The following is a 20255-nucleotide window of genomic DNA, read 5'->3' as shown; positions in this document are numbered from 1 at the left end:
AATTCCTCAATACTTTATTTCCCATACCACCAGACTTTGTCACAGCAACACGTGGCCGGGCACAGCTAGTGTATGTGTGTGTGTGTATGTGTGTGTGTGTGTGTGTGTGTGTGTGTGTGTGTGTGTGTGTGTATATATATATATATATATATATATATATATATATATATATATCTGGAGTTACACATAATAAATGTCCCTGTTACGACTTACAAACAAATTCAGCTTAAGAACAAACCTACAGAACCTCTCTTGTTCATTACTTGAGGGCTCCCTGTATCTGAAAGGAGACTAGCAGCTAAAGCTGCTTACAGAACTAGATTTGTTTAACTTGAAGAGAAGGCTCAGAGAAGGAAGGGGACATGACGGCAAACCGAAGGGAGGCCCGAACTCTTCCTCGCCTTTCCTCGTGTTCCAGCCAAGCCAGTTCGGCCCTGGCTTTCTCCCGGAGGGCCTTTTCTCTCAGCCTGAAGAGAGCGCTCTGGTGCCGGCCTCGCAGCTCCTCTTCCCGCAGATACTGCTCCACCATCTTCAAGCCAAAGCGCCAAAAGGTGTCGGAGCCGCCGTAGAACTGGCTCATGTCGCTCCACTGGAAATGGAAGGAGGAAAGGTTTGTTTGTGGGTTACGAAGAAGTCCAGGTTGTGGGCTCCTAGTTATTGCATCTCAGCACTCAGAGGCTGGTTGCCATGGAGAAGTAGGCGGAGCCAACTGCCGTTTAGTTGAAGAAGTGCCGAGTTTAAAAAAGAGAGTCAGTCTGTGCTCTGGTGAGGCACAGGGAAGATTGATTCCAGGTTGATGGGATCAAGGAGACTCAATTGTTCATTTTGAGTCGGTTTTAAATAAGTTTGGTGACTTATTTAATGTGGTCTGTGAGCTGGTAAGGCACAGAGAATCTGTGATAGTATATCACAGGGGTGACTGTGGGTTGAAATCACTGGATAGTCCAAGTTTTGAAGTAACGGAAAGGAGCAGAGGAATAGGTTTTAACTACTTTTAAGTAAAAGAAGTGATACTTTAGAGAGTTGATTCATCTCATTCTAGTATTGTAACTGTTAATAAGAATACCTCTAAGTGAGAAACAACATTGTAACCATTAAGCTTTGTGCCTGAATAAACTTGTTATTGTTCTTCCAACATCTAAGCCTCTGTCGCATATATTTTGAACCAAGTTACGCTACCCTTTAAGGTAAAAGGTCTCCTCCCTGAGTCTTTGGTGGTTTGCATCTTTCCAAATTGGTGGCAGTTTTAAACAGAGGCTGGATGGCCATTTGTTGGGAGTGCTTTGATTGTGCCTTTCCTGCATGGCAGGGGGTTGGACTACATGGACTACATAGCCCATGTGCTGTCTTCCAACTCTATGATTCTATTATTGTTCCTTATACACCACCATTAAATGGCACAGGAGCCCTTCTAGTTTCCAAGATGGCAAAGGGAAAACAATAGCAAAGACTAGATCCAATGGCGAAATGTGAGAAGTGTAAAACCTTGTACCTGGCTGGTGGGATCCACTGGATCTCTCCCATCACACACTTCATCCTCCGCTTTCTTAAGAGGGATCTTGGCAGAAGGGAAAGACAGACGCCGGTGAAGGAAGATATCACCACAATGTCCTGGTTGAAGTTCTAGAGAGATCAAAAAACATTTTATTTGAGACTAGCTGTGTCCGGCCACGCGTTGCTATGGCGAAGTATGGTGATATGGCAAATAAAGTATAGAGGAATTGGTGGTAGTTAAGGTAAAGGGTAAAGGTGTGGAGTCCAGATAATCCAGTTAAAGCAGATAATATAAGATTATATGGGTTATGTAGCTGTGTGGAAGGGCCTTGAGTCTACACTGCCATCTAATCCAGTTAAAATCTGATAATCTGTTTTTTATAGGCAGTGTGGAAGAGGCCTAAGTGAGGCCTAACTCTGCCTGTCCCCTGGGTGAGTGGGTTGCTAGGAGACCAAGTGGGTGGAGCTTAGCCTTCTAACTGGCAGCAATCGGATAAAAACAATTATTCCTCTCCCTCTAATTTGTACTTTATTTTTCTTTTCTTTTTGTTGTATCAACCTAGAGGCGTGGATGATGGGTTGTGTTGTCAATTTTCACGTTTGTGGGGTGTTTAGTTTTGTTGTTTTGGTGGTCGCCAGGATTCCATCACTCTTATATATATAGAAGAAGATGTAGATTACAGTAGAGTCTCACTTATCCAACACTCGCTTATCCAACGTTCTGGATTATCCAACGCATTTTTGTAGTCAATGTTTTCAATACATCGTGATATTTTGGTGCTAAATTCATAAATACAGTAATCGCTACATAGCATTACTGCATATTGAACTACTTTTTCTGTCAAATTTGTTGTATAACATGATGTTTTGGTGCTTCATTTGTAAAATCATAACCTCATTTGATGTTTAATAGGCTTTTCCTTAATGCCTCCTTATTATCCAACATATTTGCTTATCCAACATTCTGCCGGCCCGTTTATGTTGGATAAGTGAGACTCTACTGTACCATTTATTTTCTTTCAAACGGGGGAATGGCACCCTCTGATGGCCAAAAATAAAGGGTTATTATAGAGGTGATATTTCAGGAACAGGCAAAACCATCTGGGAGTTTATGGAATTGACCGTAAATTGCCAGATTATTTGAAGGCGTATTATGGGGACAAGTGTGCTTTCAGATTACCAAATGTCAGTGAATTTGGGACTTCTTGAATCGAGAATGGATAGTTATGTGCTGTGATTGCTTTATTTTATTTTCTACCAGGGGAAGAAAATATCCGCCCTACAGGCACATGTTGAAATGTTGCTTTGATGGTTCTCCGAACGGCACTGGAAAAGGCCAAACCGGCCCTGCTTTCTCGATCTGTCCTGAGTGGATGGCAATTACTCTCCTTGGGACACACTTTACCTGATGATGATCCCTTGTTTTTGCGTTTCCTTTGACCCCGAGTTCCATCTGCTGTCTGCTCACAAGACACAAAAGCAATTCCATTTCGCCTGGCTTTTGTCTCCCTCTTAACTATTCCTTCCCTGGTTGTGACGGAGGCCGTGGCAGGTTTTCCTGGTGTCTGGTTGAACTACACATCCCATGTCAGGGCATCCCGGAAAATACTGGGATTCTGTTTTTAACTCCAAAGGGGTTAAGCTGGTGCATAGGACTGTTTGCATTACTCTTTTCTACTTTGTCCAACAACCCTGCAAGGTTTGCCAAGCTTATTATTTGGGCTTGGCCCCATGTAAGCCGCCCCCAGTCCTTTCGGGGAGATGAAGGCGGGGTATAAAAATAAAGTATTATTATTATTATTATTATTATTATTATTATTATTTAAATCATTTTTATTAAGCATTTTGAACATAAAAAGAGTGAGAACAATAAAAGGTAAAGGAAAGAAAGTGAAAAGGGGGGGGGGGGTGTCGTGGAATGGGAGTAGGAGAGGAAAATAGTAAAAAAAAAAAAATTTAAAAGTACTTCCTGTCCTTTCTTCCGGGTAATGAAAAATTTTGTAGATACAGTAGAGTCTCACTTATCCAACACTCGCTTATCCAACATTCTGGATTATCCAACGCATTTTTGTAGTCAATGTTTTCAATATATCGTGATATTTTGGTGCTAAATTCATAAATATAGTAATTACTACATAGCATTACTGCGTATTGAACTACTTTTTCTGCCAAATTTGTTGTCTAACATGATGTTTTGGTGCTTAATTTGTAAAATCATAACCTAATTTGATGTTTAATAGGCTTCTTCTTAATCTCTCCTTATTATCCAACGTATTCGCTTATCCAACGTTCTGCCAGCCCGTTTATGTTGGATAAGTGAGACTCTACTGTATAAGTTTTTATCCTTATAAGTCCACTCCAACACTATATTTTTATAAAATGTTCTTCTTGTTCTATATAACTCGTCCATAATGTCCAATCTGTTTCTTTTTTTGGCTTGCCATAATGGGTCTTCAGATAATATGTCAATGTGTCCATGTTTTTTATGTCCATTGTTTTCAATATCCATTCTTCTTTAGTTGGAATTTCTGTTGATTTCCATTTCTTTGCATATACTATTCTGGCTGCAGTGGTAAAATAGTTAAATAGAATCTCTTGATTCTTGTTGAAGTTCATATCAGTCATTCCTAATAAGAAATATTCTGGTTTAAGTTGAAATTTTGTTTTGAGATTTTTTTGTATCGCTTCGTGTATTTTTTTTCCAGTAGTTTTTTTCCCTTTTACATCCCCACCACATGTGGAAGAATGTGCCTACCTGCTTCTCATATTTCCAACAGTGATCTTTTACATTCTTGTAGCACTTTGCCAGTTTCTGGGGGGGTCATATACCACTGGTACATCATTTTATACCAGTTCTCCTTAAGGTCATTTGAATACGTATATTTCAGCTTATAATTCCACATCTTCTCCCATACGTCCATATTTATTGGATGCCTTACATAGGATGCCCATTTTGTCATACAGTCTTTAACTTGCTCCGTTTCTGTAGCCCATTGTAACAAGATTTTATAATTTTTAGTTATTGCTTTTCTCTCAGTGAGTCTAATTTTGTCCCAAATAGTATCTTTCTCTGAAAATCCATTTTTTTTATCTCTATTAAAATATCCTTGCATCTGTCTATACTGAAACCATGATACCCTTTGGAATTTGCTTCTTATTTCTTCTTGTGTTCTTAGTATATATTCTTATTATAATAGTATTATTATTATTATTATTATTATTATTATTGACACAGCAAACAAGATAGATATGCTGGATTTCGTTTCACAAAATCACGTCAAACACTTCCCAAGCGTTTAGGACTGTTATTATTATTATTATTATTATTATTGTTATTATTATTAGAAACACAACAAGATGAGTCCACAGCAGACATTCTGCTGGCTGTTGAATTTGACCACATGTCAGACACTTCCCAAGTGTCTAGGACTGTGTAATGTATTGGCAAATAAATTATTATTATTATTATTATTATTATTATTATTATTATTATTATTATTATATCAAAGTCCATCTTACCTGGTTGCTTGACGCTGCCTTCTTCCATCTCCATGTTTTGATGGTGACCAGTTTGAGCCTGACAACCACTCGATGAACCAATAAGGGACCTGAAATGGAGGAGAAGAGTAGTAAACACATGATTTATTATTATTATTATTATTATTATTATTATTATTATTATTGACACAACAACATTGTATGACACAGCAAACAAGATAGATATACTGGATTTCTTACCACAAAATCCCAAGTCGAACACTTCCCAAGTGTCTAGGACTCTGTGATGTATTTTCGGATGATGCGTGCAGATCCCAGTATTATTATTATTATTATTATTATTATTATTATTATTATTATTATTTTATTATGACACAGCAAACAAGATAGATATGCTGGATTTTGTATCACAAAACCACAAGTCGAACACTTCCAAAGTGTCTAGGACTGTGTGATGTATTATTATTATTATTATTATTATTATTATTATTATTATTATTATTAAGTGCAGTATAAACATAAAGTGAAGAGAGAGTTGTAGCAATCCCTCTTCTCAGGGACTTTGGGAGTTGTAGTCCCACAAGTGGATTCCACAAAGAGAGAAACCCTAACCGAGTGCTGTTTTCCATCCTCAGACTTTGTCCGTCAAGCTGTCAATCTTTCCTTTTTCTCCCCAAACATCCGAAATCCCTCTTGACAGATGACTCTCACCTGCTGTGTCTTGCTGTTTCTGGGTCATTCGTTGGAAGGGAAAACAAAGCCAAAGCAGCTTATTAATGTGTTTGGGTGGGAGGAATGAAATGAGATTTCATCTAAGCAGATTGCCGATGAAATAAAAACATTTTCTTTTCTTTCTTTCCTATTATTATTTTTTTTTGTTCCTCTTATCGGAGGAACATCTGCTGCGGTTTCATCTTGTCGCTTTCAGCCTCCGCTGGATCCGTAAATGTCCAATTTTGTGTCTGTTTTCACGCTTTTCCCTCGATAATCTGTTGGGCTAATCTGGGCGGAAGGGGGAAGCCGGGGAGTTTCCAGGTCCTTGGGACCAAAGAAGATGCTTTTAGCTCAAATCCGACCACGATGTTCGGCTGGGAGGATTTTCCATGTTGTCATCAAGTCGGTTTCGAGGGCAACCCTTGGAAATAGAGATTACACAGAGTCTTGGGGACCTCTTCCAGGGTATTATTATTATTATTCCACCTTTGAAGCCTTGTGTTTTGCTGGTATCATTATTATTATTATTCCACCTTTGAAACCTTGTGGTTTGCTGGTATTATTATTATTATTATTATTATTATTATTATTATTATTATTACGACGCAGCAAACAAGATAGACATGCTGGATGTCGTGTCACAAAATCACAAGTCGAACACTTCCCAAGTGTCTAGGACTATGTGATGTATTTTGTATTATTATGACACAGCAAACAAGGTAGATATGCCGGATTTCATATCACAAAATCACAAGTCAAAGTATTATTATTATTATTATTATTATTATTATTATTATTATTATTATTCCTCCTTTGAAACCTTGTGGTTTGCTGGTATTATTATTGTTATTCCAACTTTGAAATCTTGTGGTTTGCTGGTATTATTATTATTCCACCTTTGAGACCTTGTGGTTTGCTGGTATTATATTATTATTATTATTATTATTATTATTATTATTATTATTATTATTTCACCTTTGAAACCTTGTGGTTTGCTGGTATTATATTATAATAATAATAATTATTATTATTATTTCATCTTTGAAACCTTGTGGTTTGCTGGTATTATTATTATTATTATTATTATTATTATTATTCCACCTTTGAAGCCTTGTGGTTTGCTGGTATATTATTATTATTATTATTATTATTATTATTATTATTATTATTATTATTCCACCTTTGAAACCTTGTGGTTTGCTGGTATTATTATTATTATTCCACCTTTGAAACCTTATGGTTTGCTGTCTATGGGTCTCTGGAGTCATACTTACCATATATACTCGAGTATAAGCCTAGTTTTCTAGCCCTTTTTTAGGACTAAAAAAAACCTCCTCGGCTTATACTCGGGTGAGGGTCCTGGTTGACTTATATTCAGGTCAGCTTGTACTCGAGAATATATGGTACATTTATTATTTTTCTCTTGGTATTATTATATTTGTTATTTTACTCTATTAATTATTCTTACATTTATTACTGCATATACTCAAGTATAAGCCTAGTTTTCTAGCCCTTTTTTCGGACTAAAAAAAACCCTCCTCAGCTTATACTCGGGTGAGGGTCCTGGTTGGCTTATATTCAGGTCAGCTTGTACTCGAGAATATATGGTACATTTATTATTTTTCTCTATTATTATTATTATTGGCATTATTACATTTATTATTTTTCTCTATTATTATTATTATTATTGGTATTATTATATTTGTTATTTTACTCTATTAATTATTCTTACATTTATTACTGTATATACTCGAGTATAAGCCTAGTTTTCTAGCCCTTTTTTAGGACTAAAAAAAACCTCCTTGGCTTATACTCGGGTGAGGGTCCTGGTTGACTTATATTCAGGTCGGCTTATACTCATGTATACAGTAGAGTCTCACTTATCCAAGCTTCGCTTAGCCAAGCTTCTGGATTATCCAAGCCATTTTTGTAGTCAATGTTTTCAATATATCGTGATATTTTGGTGCTAAATACATAAATACAGTAATTACAACATAGCCTTTCTAGAGACTGGGACCCAATGGAGAAATGGATTCAGATTGTAAACATTAGGAAGAAGTTCTTGATGCCTGAAGCTCTCCCACAGAGGAATACAACGCTTTGTTACCAATGTGTTGCTCGGTTTCCCCTTTTGCACAGAGAGCGAAAACCACCGCCGCTGTAAATAAATCTACGGGATCCAATTGGTTAAATCTCTCATTAAGCCACCGCAGAAAACAGGATCAACGGGGTTTTAAGTAGGTGCTCGGAAAGATAATCAATTCACTCTGGTTTTGGCCGCCACCGCCGCCGGAGCCATATGCTTTCACCGGAAATGGAGAGGTGGGTGAGAAAAATGGAAAAACGAGAGGCCGCGTATAGCTTGAAGACATATTTTCAAACTGGGGATATTCAGTCGAATCCTAGAGTCTGATACGGATCACAAAGGCCATCCAGCCCAATTGCTGCAGTTGACATGTGGCCTTAACAACAGCCAACTTGACCCTATTGACGTAATAATAATAATAATAATAATAATAATAATAATAATAATAATATGTAAAGCAAAGTGAAGAACCTGCTTTGATTGAAGTCAAAAATCAGAAACTCCTCAAAGCACAGCAGACAAAAAACCAGTACAAGAAAACCGCACTACAAACTAGAGCAGAATCAATACAAGAAAACCGCACTACAAACTAGAGCAGAATCAATACAAGAAAACCGCACTACAAACTAGAGCAAAATCAATACAAGAAAACCGCACTACATACTAGAGCTGACAGCTGGCACAACAAAACATTGCATGGAAAGTTCCTTGACAAAATTGAAGGAAAAGCTGATCAGGAGAAGACCTGGCTCTGGCTCACGAATGGGACCCTGAAGAAGGAGACAGAAGGCCTGATCCTTGCAGCCCAGGAGCAAGACATCAGGACAAAGGCAATTAATAATAATAATAATAATAATAATAATAATAATAATAATAATAATAGAAGACCTGGCTCTGGCTCACGAATGGGACCCTGAAGAAGGAGACAGAAGGCCTGATCCTTGCAGCCCAGGAGCAAGACATCAGGACAAATGCAATTAAGGCCAAGATCGAAAAATCAGCTGATGACCCAAAATGCAGACTCTGCAAGGACACTGACGAAACCATTGATCATATCCTCAGCTGCTGTAAGAAAATTGCACAGACAGACTACAAACAGAGGCACAACTATGTGGCCCAAATGATTCATTGGAACTTATGCCTCAAGTACCACCTCCCAGCAGCAAAGAACTGGTGGGATCACAAACCTGCAAAAGTCTTGGAAAATGAGCACACAAAGATACTGTGGGACTTCCGAATCCAGACTGACAAAGTTCTGGGACACACCACACCAGACCTCACAGTTGTGGAAAAGAAAAAGGGTTGGATAATTGATGTTGCCATCCCAGGTGACAGTCGCATTGATGAAAAACAACAACAACAACAACAACAACAATAATAATAATAATAATAATAATAATAATAATAATAATAATACATCACACAGTCCTAGACACTTGGGAAGTGTTCGACTTGTGATTTTGTGAAACGAAATCCAGCATATCGATCTTGTTTGCTGTGTCATAAATAATAATAAGAATAATAATAACAACAACAACAACAACCCAAAATTACGACTGTCAACTGCAAAAGGCCACAACCGTTCAATGCTAAGGCTTCCCCGTCTGCGCAGGGTTCCATACTTTGCACTTTAACAACACAACCGTTCAATGCTAAGGCTTCCCTCCAAATGGAACTGTAGAGGAGAGTCTACTGAACAAGCCAGGACTGCCATCTGTTGAGGAGTTACGAAGGTGGAGGCATTACTTTTCATTCAACCCTTGTAAATATGTTTCCTCTTCCAGGAAATTCCTCAGTGGAGCCAAGGAAAAGCAAGAAGTGATGTGTGTGTGGGTCCATACTGGCACCTTGCGGGCATTTATTGAATTGCGTCTATTCTATAGGATTGTTGTGCTCAACCCAGGCAACAATGCAATGTGTTGCTGTGAGTTTTCTGGACTGTATGGCCATGTTCCAGAAGCATTGTCTCCTGGCGTTTCACCCACATCTATGGCAGGCATCCTCACAGGTTAATAATAATAGCGCAGTGCAATAATAGATGTATAATATGTGCAATGACCATGGAACGGCTCTAGGCTACGATTTTTGGATGGTGTGATTTTAATTGAATATGTTTTCCAATCTCAACCTTGTATCTCTGTCTAAGGAAGATTCCTCTGACTCGCTGCCCGAAACACCTGGAACTTGTTGATGTTCTGAATCTAGTGAAAGGTCACCCTTATCATTGTTTTCTGTTTCCTTACCAGCAAGCGGCCTTTCTGACAATTACAAGCCACCACCTTCAACATTGCCAGCACCATCAGAGCCTTCAAGGTTTTCCACATCAACATTGCTTTGGTCAGCCGGCATTAACCTAAATCCCCCTTTATCATCAGGCTGAACCACAACATAATGCCTTGCAGATTCAAACCCTGGCTGCTTCCTGCCTGGGGGACATTCCACAGATTTATAAACTCAACTTGCCTAGTTTCCAACAGACCTCACAACCTCTAAGGATGCCTGGCATAGATGTGGGTGAAACGTCAGGAGAGAATGCTTCTGGAACATGGCCATACAACCTGCAACGCAGTGATTCCGGCCATGAAAGCCTTCGACAACATAACAGTGCAATATCCGTGTGACATAGCATGCAAACTGTCATGTTAAGGGTACTTTGAGTAGCATATAACAACATTATAATGAATATATCACAAATAGGATGCCAACTGTGTTATAAACGGAACAATGCATATGTCACCAATGGGATGCCAGTCATCGCCATGCTTACCTCCCCGAATATGGCATGAAATGCTCGGTTCTTGCGTCTCCCAATAAAAATCTTCTTTCCTTCCCGGCACAACTTTGGATGGAAAGAGAAGGGCAATGTTGCAAAAATCCTGAGAATTTCAAAGAAAGGGAAATATTACTTTCCTAGACTACAATTCCTGATGGGAAGATGGATTCTCAAGAGCGATGAGACATTTAAATGATGTGCCATATATACTCGAGTATAAGCCGACCCGAATATCCCACAAAAAACTGGGATAACTTATTGACCCGAGTATAAGCCGAGGGTGGGAAATGAAGCAGCTACTGGTAAACTTCAAAATAAAAATAGATACCAATAAAATTACATTAATCGAAGTATCAGTAGGTTAAATAAAGTATACATATGGATATAGATATACAGGTACATGGATCTATATGTATATAGGATTTGCAAATACTTGCAAACATATGAGGAGAAAATTCATATATAAAATTAATGTCTATAGATAGATAAAGATACAGTAGAGTCTCACTTATCCAACATTCACTTATCCAATGTTCTGGATTATCCAAGACATTTTTGTAGTCAATGTTTTCAATATATCATGATATTTTGGTGCTAAATTCGTAAATACAGTAATTACAACATAATGTTACTGTGTATTGAACTACTTTTCTGTCAAATTTGTTGTATAACATGATGTTTTGGTGCTTAATTTGTAAAACCATAACCTAATTTGATGTTTAATAGGCTTTTCCTTAATCCCTCCTTATTATCTAAGATATTTGCTTATCCAAGGTTCTGCTGGCCTGTTTAGCTTGGATAACTGTTTAGCTGTATATATATATATGGATATAGATATACAGGTACATGGATCTATATGTATATAGGATTTGCAAAGACTTATATACATATGAGGAGAAAATTCATATATAAAATTAATGTATATAGATAGATAGATACAGATATATATAAGTACATAGGGATTGCAAATGCATGCAAGGGGTTAATGCCTATATATTTGTAGCAGAGATTAACAAATATTTCAGGGGAAAATGCTTTTATAAGATTAATGGGTATATATATGGAAAATGCTTTTATAAGATTGATGGATATATATATATATATATATATATATATTCTTCTTCCTGACTTGCAAGGGCTTCTTTCCCTTTTCAAAACATTCCCTTGGTTAAGAGCGAGGGAGGCTTTGGAAAAGTAAACACTGAAAAGGGAAGGTAAGATGAGAGACAAATTTATTTATTTATTTGCGACATTTATATCCCGCCCTTCTCACCCCAAAGGGCGGTTTACCAGTAGAGTCTCACTTATCCAACACTCGCTTATCCAACGTTCTGGACTATCCAACACATTTTTGTAGTCAATGTTTTCAATATATCATGATATTTTGGTGCTAAATTCGTAAATACAGTAATTACTACATAGCATTACTGCATATTGAACTACTTTTTCTGTCAAATATGTTGCATAACATGATGTTTTGATGCTTAATTTGTAAAATCATAACCTAATTTGATATTTAATAGGCTTTTCCTTAATCCCTCCTTATTATCCAACATATATGCTTATCCAATGTTCTGCCGGTCCGTTTAGCTTGGATAAGTGAGATTCTACTGTATATATATTCTTCTTCCTGACTTGCAAGGGCTTTTTTCCCTTTTCAAAACATTCCCTTGTTTAAGAGCGAGGGAGGCTTTGGAAAAGAAAACACTGATAAGTGAGGGTAAGATGAGAGATAAATATATCATATATTGCAAGCAACAACCTCCGGGCTCTGCTACCGGCTTGACCTTGACCCAATTATAAGCTGGGGGAGGCTTTTTCAGCTCATAAAAAGGGCTGAAAAACTTGTCTTATCTTTGAGTATATACAGTAATAATCACAGTTATGGTTTCTAGTGCTTCTAAACTGATCAATCATGTTAAAGGGATGTTTTCGAAAGTCCAAAATTTGCAAGAAAATAAGGGAATACATAGCAGAAGATGACCCAGTGATGTATCCATACCTCCCGTATCAACCATGCTTTGTTTGACTTTCAGATGAGATGTATCATGGACTTCGTCAGATGTCGGTACAAAGGCATGGGCTTGACAACCATCTTCAAGGGACCTTCTCTCTCCACGTTCTTGGGCTTTTGTTGAAAGATAGAACAACTGGCTTGGATCCCAAGAGACCCTTGGAGGAACGAAAGCCTTTGAAGGCATCTCAGACGGAGCCCATCTTTGGTCTTCTGGACCCGTTGGCCTGTTCCGGACCCGAAACCTTTCCGTTTCTCTCTCGAGCCTCTCGCTGAGGTCTCTCGCGAGGATGTGGATGGCCCTCACTCTGTCTCCTTTGCTTCGACGGGGCGAAAAGCTTGCATTCTCTGTCCTTTTGGACCCAACGGGGCTTCCTGAATCTCCGGGACTGAGAAAGGAAGGGACATCCAAATCACCCCGTTTCAGAGGACTGCCGTTTCCAGGAGAATCCGTCGTCATCTTCAAGACACTGGTAAGAAATGAAAGGTGATCGATTGGGGCAATACATTTTTTAAAACAATCTATCTATATATATAAAAGAGTGATGGCATCACGGCGACCCACAAAACAACAAAACGACAGGCCCCCCAACCTCTAAATTTGACAACACAACCCATCATCCACGCCTCTAGGTTGATACAACAAAAAGAAAAGAAAAATAAAGTCCTAATTAGAGAGAGAGAAATAATGGCTTTTATCCAATTGCTGCCAGTTAGAAGGCTAAGCTCCTCCAACTTGGTCTCCTAGCAACCCAATAAAAATAATTAAAAACACTAAAAAAATTAATACAATAAAATACTATAATAACAGAAAATAACTAAAAATAATACAAGAAAATAATAAAATATAATAAATAAAATATAACTTACAATAAAAATAATAAAAATGCAAATAAAGTCGAATAAAAATTACACAACAATTTTTAACCAATACCACCACCACTTTGCCACAGCAACACGTGGCCGGGCACAGCTAGTTAGTTATAAATCGATGGATCAATTTGTAGTGCTGTCAATTTCCCCTCCACCAAGATTACATCTCTTCCATCCATCCTTCTTTTCTTCCTTCCTTCCTTCTTTCCTTTTCTTCCTTTTCTTCCATCCATCTTTCTCTTCTTTCTTCCTTCCTTCCTTCCTTCCTTCCTTCCTTCCTTCTTTCCTTCCTTCTTTCCTTCCTTCCTTCTTTCTTTCTTTCTTTCCTTCCTCTTCCTTCCTTCCGTCCTTCCTTCCTTCTCGCTTTCCTTCTCTTCTTTTTCTTTCATCCATCCTTCTACCCTCCCCTTCCTCCCTCCTTCTCTCCTTCCTTCCTTCCTTCCTTCCTTCCTTCCTTCCTTCCTTCCTTCCTTCCTTCCTTCCTTCTCCCCTTCCCTTCCTCCTTCCTTCTCTTTCCTCCCTCCCTTCCCTCTTTCCTCCCTTTCCTTCCTTCTTTTTCTTCCATCCATCCTTCTTTCCTTCCTTCTTTCCTCCCCTTCCTTTCTTCTCTCCTTCTTTCCTTTTCTTCCATCCATCTTCCTCTCCTCCCTTCCTCTCCTCCCTCCCTCCTGTTTTCTTTTCTTCCTTTTTTTCTTCCATCCATTCTTTCCTCTTCTCCCCTTCCTCCTTCCTTCCTTCTCTCTTTCCTCCCTCCCTCCCTACCTTTTCTCCCTTATTTTTCTTCCATCTTCCATTCCTTCTTTCCTTCTCTCCTTCTGTCCTTCCTTTCTTCATTCTCTCCTTTTCTTTCCTTCTTTCTTTTTCTCCTCCCCTTACCTTCCTTCCCTCCCTCTCTCCTTCCTTCTTTCCTTCCATCCTTCTGTCCTTCCTTATTCATTCTCTCCTTCCTTCCTTCCTTCCTTCCCTCCCTCCCTCCCTCCCTCCCTCCTTTCTCTTCTACCTTTTTTTCTTCCATCCATTCTTCTTTCCTCCTCTCTCCTTCCTTCTCTCTTTCCTCCCTTCTCTTCCTTTTTTTTCTTCCATCCATCTTTCTCTCGTTCCTTCTTTCCTTCTCTCCCCCCTTCCCTTCTTCCTTACTTCTCTCCTTCTTTCTTTCTCTCCTTCCTTCCTTTTCTTCCTTCTTTTTCTTCCACCCATCTTTCTCTCCTTCCTTCTCTCCTTCCTTCCAATCTGCCACCTAAGAGACCACCTTTAAAGTTCAGATTAAAATCCACAACATGGTTGTTTGAACCCACCTCTGTGGATATTACCTGGGGATCTTTCCTATTGAATAGTTGTTGATGCTCGACCTGAATTCGGACTCATTTTGGAGCAGAGCGCAGGACACTTGGCCGACTCTCTCCATTACTTCAGATGGTGGATGCTTGCTGTGTGCTTCGCTCTGCAAGTTAAAGTTGGAAAAGTTACCTGTGCATCTACACAGTAGGATCAATGCAGTTTGACACCACTTGAGATGCTAAGGCTCTATGTTATGGAGTCCCGGGAGGTGTACTTTTACAAGAGCTGTTGTCTTCTTTGCCACAGAGTTCTGGGGCTTCACCAATCAGCAGCTTCCAGGATTCCATAGCATTGTGCAAAGGCAATTCGAGTGATGCGAGGGTTGAATGAAAAGTAATGCCTCCACCTTCGTAACTTGTATCACAAAATCACAAGTCGAACACTTCCCAAGTGTCTAGGACTGCGTGATATATTATTATTATTATTATTATTATTATTATTATTATTATTATTATTATTATTATTATTATTGACACAGCAAACAAGATAGATATGCTGGATTTCGTACTCTTGTTTATTATATTATTATTATATTGTGTATTATTATTATATTATTATTATTATTATTTTATTATGACACAGCAAACGAGATCTATATGCTGGATTTCGTATCACAAAATCAGAAGTCGAACACATCCCAAGTGTTTAGGACTGTGTGATGTATTATTATTATTATTATTGACAGATGGCAGTCCTGGTCTGCGGCAGGGACTGGCTTGTTCAGTAGACTCTCCTCTACAGTTCCATTTGGCAGGAAGCCTTAGCATTGAACGGTTGTGTTGTTAAAGGGCGAAGTATGGAACCCTGTGCAGACGGTTCCATTTGGCAGGAAGCCTTAGCATTGAACGGTTGTGTTGTTAAAGGGCGAAGTATGGAACCCTGTGCAGATGGTCGGTCAATGCGACTTAAGCAACGTGCAGTCATTGAATTCGTGACGGCAGAAGGTGTCGCCCTAAAGGAGATTCCTCAGAGAATGCAAGCTGTTTATGGTGATTGTGTTGATGTGAGTCCTGTGCGTTGTCGGGCAAGTAAGTTTAAAGACGTTGAGGTGGGAATATCTGTGACAGCAACCACCGAGTTTCACAAGCAAAAGGTTGACAGCTTGATTCAGGATAATCATCATATCACTCAGAGAGAAATTTCAAGCATAATCGGCATTTCACAAGAACGTGTGGGTCACATTATTGCTTTGCCTGGCCATCGGAAGATCTGTGAGACGCCGGTTGCAGAAACCGAGTGTCGACTTCTTCCGTGACGGCTTCAGAAAACCTGTTCATCGTTAGCCGAAATGTATCCAATTGTCTGGTGATGATGTGGAAAAGTGAATAGTGGTAGTTGAGGAACACCTTCTAAGGATTATTTCTGCGTTAGATTTATTCTGCCTCGTGGCAGAATGTAAGCCACTCTGAGTCCCCTCGGGGAGAAGGGCGGGGTATAAATGCATGTAATAATAATAAAATAATAAATATTAAAATATTCCCATCCAGACCCAAGTCACGAAGGTGGAGGCATTACTTTGCATTCAACCCTCATACTGAATCAGCCAGTTTCCTTCCTTCCTCCCTTTGGGACCCTTACCAGGCCTCGAAGACCCTTGCCGTCCATTGCAGAAGCTGCCCCAAACCTCTGGGCCTCCATCCTCTTCCTTGGCTTTTGGAAAGCTTCCTTGTGTTTCCGATCCACTTCCTGAAGCCTCTTCTTTCTTGCCTCAAGGGCTCGCTCCAACGCCGCCTTCTCTTCCTGGGACCTCCTTTTCCTCTCGACCATCTTTTGATTCATAAACTCACGCAGCTCTTCAGGGCTGTAGCGTCCCTTCTGCCTTTTATAGTTTTCAGTGGCTTCGTTTCTGGGAGAGTCACTTTGCTGGGAAGAGCGGCTCATCCATCCATTGTGGTCAGTTGAGTGTCCTTTACTGGTGGGACGACACCGAGGACTCGCATTTTCTTTATTTACGGGTCTTTTCTCCAGATCTGGATCTTTTAGGGACTTCATACTGCCATTCTTTGACCCATGAAGACTCTCTGAATTTAGCGTCTGGTTTGAGCTTATGGCTTCTCCTTTCTGCCCAGCTTGAAAACTTCTTTTAAGATTTTGCTCTTCCTTGACAAATTCTGCAAATGAAATAATAATAATAATAATAATAATAATAATAATAATAATAATAATAATACATCACACAGTCCTAGACACTTGGGAAGTGTTCCACTTGTGATTTTGTGATACAAAATCCAGCATATCTATCTTGTTTGCTGTGTAATAATAATAATAATAATAATAATAATAATAATAATAATTAGTGATTTTGTGATACGAATTCCAGTATATATATATCTCGTTTATATCTCATACTATGTCTTTGTGACAATAATAATAATAATAATAATAATAATAATAATAATAATAATACAGTAGAGTCTCACTTATCCAAGCTAAACGGGCCAGCAGAACCTTGGAATAGATTCTCAGCCCTATCTCCGGCACTTGGGAAGAACTCCAGCCAAAGTTCATTACCTGTAATGGTTTTCGTTGTTTCCCATTCCGATCCAGCCTTCGGCTTTGGATATTTAACAGGAGGGCCCAGGATTTTCCTGACGAGTTTCTGACCTTCCCTCCAGGCAGAGACACCATATAAACGGATGGCTGGAAACAGAAGGGAAAGAGAAAAGAACAACTGGAAACAGAAAATTAGAGTAGCAGGCTGATCTTTCCCTTCATTTGGAAGGGGCAGGATTCTGATGTATCTATATATATAAAAGAGTGATGGCATCATGGCGACCCACAAAACAACAAAACTACAGGCCCCCCAACCTCGAAATTTGGTCCAGTGGTTTTGTTGTTTACTCAGCCCTACAAACGTATATATATATAAAAGGATAATGAAATTTCAGCCTAGGACAAAACAACAAAACTACACATCCCAGAAACACTAAACTTGGCAGCACAACCCCTCATCCATGCCTCTACGTTCATACAACAAAAAGCTCCAGCTACTCCAGAAAACAGCCAGGCTTTGAGACTGCAAGGCTATTCACTGCTATTCCACCTGGCCAACAAAGGATTCCCATAAGCCACAGCAACGCGTGGCCGGGCAACACTAGCTGTGCCCGGCCACGCGTTGCTGTGGCAAAGTGGTGGTGGCATTGGTTAAAAATTGTTGTGTAATTTTTATTTGACGTTATTTGTATTTTTAAATTAATTTTATTGTAAGTTATCTTTTTATTTATTATATTTTATTATTTTCTTGTATAATTTTTTGTTATTTTTTGTTATTATGGTATTTTATTGTATTAATTTTTTAGTGTTTTTAATAATTTTTTTTAGTGTTTTTTATTATTTTTTATTGGGTTGCTAGGAGACCAAGTTGGAGGAGCTTAGCCTTCTAACTGGCAGCAATTGGATAAAAGCAATTATTCCTCTCTCTCTAATTAGGACTTTATTTTTCTTTTCTTTTTGTTGTATCAACCTAGAGCCATGGATGATGGGTTGTGTTGTCAAATTTCGAGGTTGGGGGGCCTGTAGTTTTGTTGTTTTGTGGGTCGCCGTGATGCCACCATTCATTTATATATATAGATATATACACACACATATATATACACACACACACACACTTTGGAGAGCATAGAATCCTAGAATCCTAGAGTTGGAAGAGACCTCGTGCATATGTTGTCGATTTTGGGTGAACCTCCGCAAACCCCCAATCCATCAAACCCTGAAAATGCTTCACCTCCGACCCCTGACCCCTCATTCATCTCTCCTTGGTCTCATTTTGGCTTCAATTGCTCTGACTGGGACTCCGTCTCACACCAACATTTGCCATGATGGATGTTCTGGAGATGGTTGCAATAAGTCTCCAAAGACAAAGCCTTCGTTCAAGCAAAACAAACTGGGGAAAGTGGAGGCCATGGAGACCTGATCCACGAACAAGTGAACAGTTGACGTTGCACCAATATCTGATATGAATAGGATAGACAACCTCCTCTGAACCAAGTAATGAATACAGTTATTTATTATTATTATTGTCATCATTATTATTATTACTTTACCTTTCTCCTTCTGTGGAGGAGACCTGTTGACCTGGGACCGCTTCTTCTTGCCTGTCCTTCCTCCACTGGCTTCACCTTTGAGAAAACAGACAAAATGCGTTCAAAAAAGGCATTCAAGTCACATTTGGGCTCTACACCAGTGATTTCCAAAGTGGGTGGGGCTAGGAGTGGGGGCGGGGCCTCCTTCTGAGATCCTGAGATCCTGAGAGGCCCCGCCCCTACCCCTAGCCCCACACTTTAGTCCTAAAAGCCCGCTCAGGAGAGGTATAGAGGCTCAGCCCTGTCTCGTGCTCATGGGAAGAGGCCACACCCCCTTCCCTAGCTCCGCCCTTTAGTCCTAAAATGCCTCTCAAGGAAGTATAGAGGCTCAGCCCTGTCTCGGGCTCTTGGGAAGAGGCCCCGCCCCCTTCCCTACCCCCGCCCTTTAGTCCTAATAGGCCTCTCAAGGAAGTATAGAGGCTCAGCCCTGTCTCAGGCTCTTGAAAGGAGGCCCTGCCCCCACCCCTAGCCCCGCCCTTTAGTCCTAAAAGGCCTCTCAGGGGAGGTATACAGGCTCAGCCCTGTCTCAGTCTCTTAGAAGGAGGCCCCGCCCCCTTCCCTAGCTCCTCCCTCTGTGTCCCAACAAGTGCCTCAGGAAAGGTATAGATGCTCAGCCCTGTCTCGGGCTCTTGGAAAGAAGCCACGCCCACTCCTCTAGCTCCGCCCCCCTGTATCCTAATATACACCTCAGGTGCTCAGCCCTGTCTCCGGCACTTGGGAAGAGGCCCCGCCCCTTCTCTGGCCCCGCCCCTGTGTCCTAATAGGTGCCATCACCGCCCCCCTGTTTCACTGCAGCGCCCACCAGGGGGCGGTATCTCTAGTTTTGCCAATTTCTCTCCCGTTATTTCCATCAGACTCACCTCTTCCCTCCGGAGAAGCCACTTTGCCGACCTTCCTCTTGAGTGGCTTTTCGGATGGGCTTTTCTCCATGAAACAAACAACATTGTCATCTTTCGGGGCCTTGGAGAGCCAGCGCTGCTTCTGCCAACGGATCTTCTCCTTGAGATCCTGCAAGGACTTGTCCGAAGGAGAGTTTCCCTTGAGGTTCTCCAGCTGACAACGTGACGGAGCCGTCCTCCTCCTCGGAGATGTCTTCTTCTCCATAGGAAAGGCCCTTCTCTCGCAGGCCTGAAAGACACCTTCCATTGGCCTCTATGGGATCAGAGGGTAGATCAAGTTATAATAATAATAATAATAATAATAATAATAATAATAATAATAATAATAATAATCTCCGGTCAGCAGATTTCTTGCAGCTAGTGGTTTAACCCCCTGCACTACCATAGCCCCAATAATAATAATAATAATAATAATAATAATAATAATAATAATAATAAATTTATTACCCGCCTCTCCCTGCGGCTCTTGAACATTACATTACTG

At 39.8% G+C, this 20255-nt stretch overlaps 1 protein-coding gene across 1 annotated transcript; it reads right to left on the bottom strand.

Moving 5' to 3' along the window:
* Positions 1–181: 181 nt before the first annotated feature.
* LOC103281875 (centrosome-associated protein 350) lies at positions 182–20020 on the bottom strand. Its single transcript, XM_062959620.1, has 10 exons — positions 19733–20020; positions 18834–18908; positions 17302–17430; positions 16369–16901; positions 14763–14893; positions 12568–13049; positions 10560–10668; positions 5014–5102; positions 1493–1623; positions 182–589 (listed from the first exon to the last, which is right to left on the bottom strand). Exons 1-10 carry the CDS (start codon positions 20016–20018, stop codon positions 317–319), a joined length of 2238 nt encoding a protein of 745 aa, XP_062815690.1. The 5' UTR covers positions 20019–20020; the 3' UTR covers positions 182–316.
* Positions 20021–20255: the final 235 nt, after the last annotated feature.

Source organism: Anolis carolinensis, unplaced genomic scaffold (assembly GCF_035594765.1).
Source record: "Anolis carolinensis isolate JA03-04 unplaced genomic scaffold, rAnoCar3.1.pri scaffold_7, whole genome shotgun sequence".
In the NCBI taxonomy this organism is placed as follows: domain Eukaryota; kingdom Metazoa; phylum Chordata; class Lepidosauria; order Squamata; family Dactyloidae; genus Anolis; species Anolis carolinensis.
This window is presented reverse-complemented; position numbering and strand designations above follow the sequence as displayed.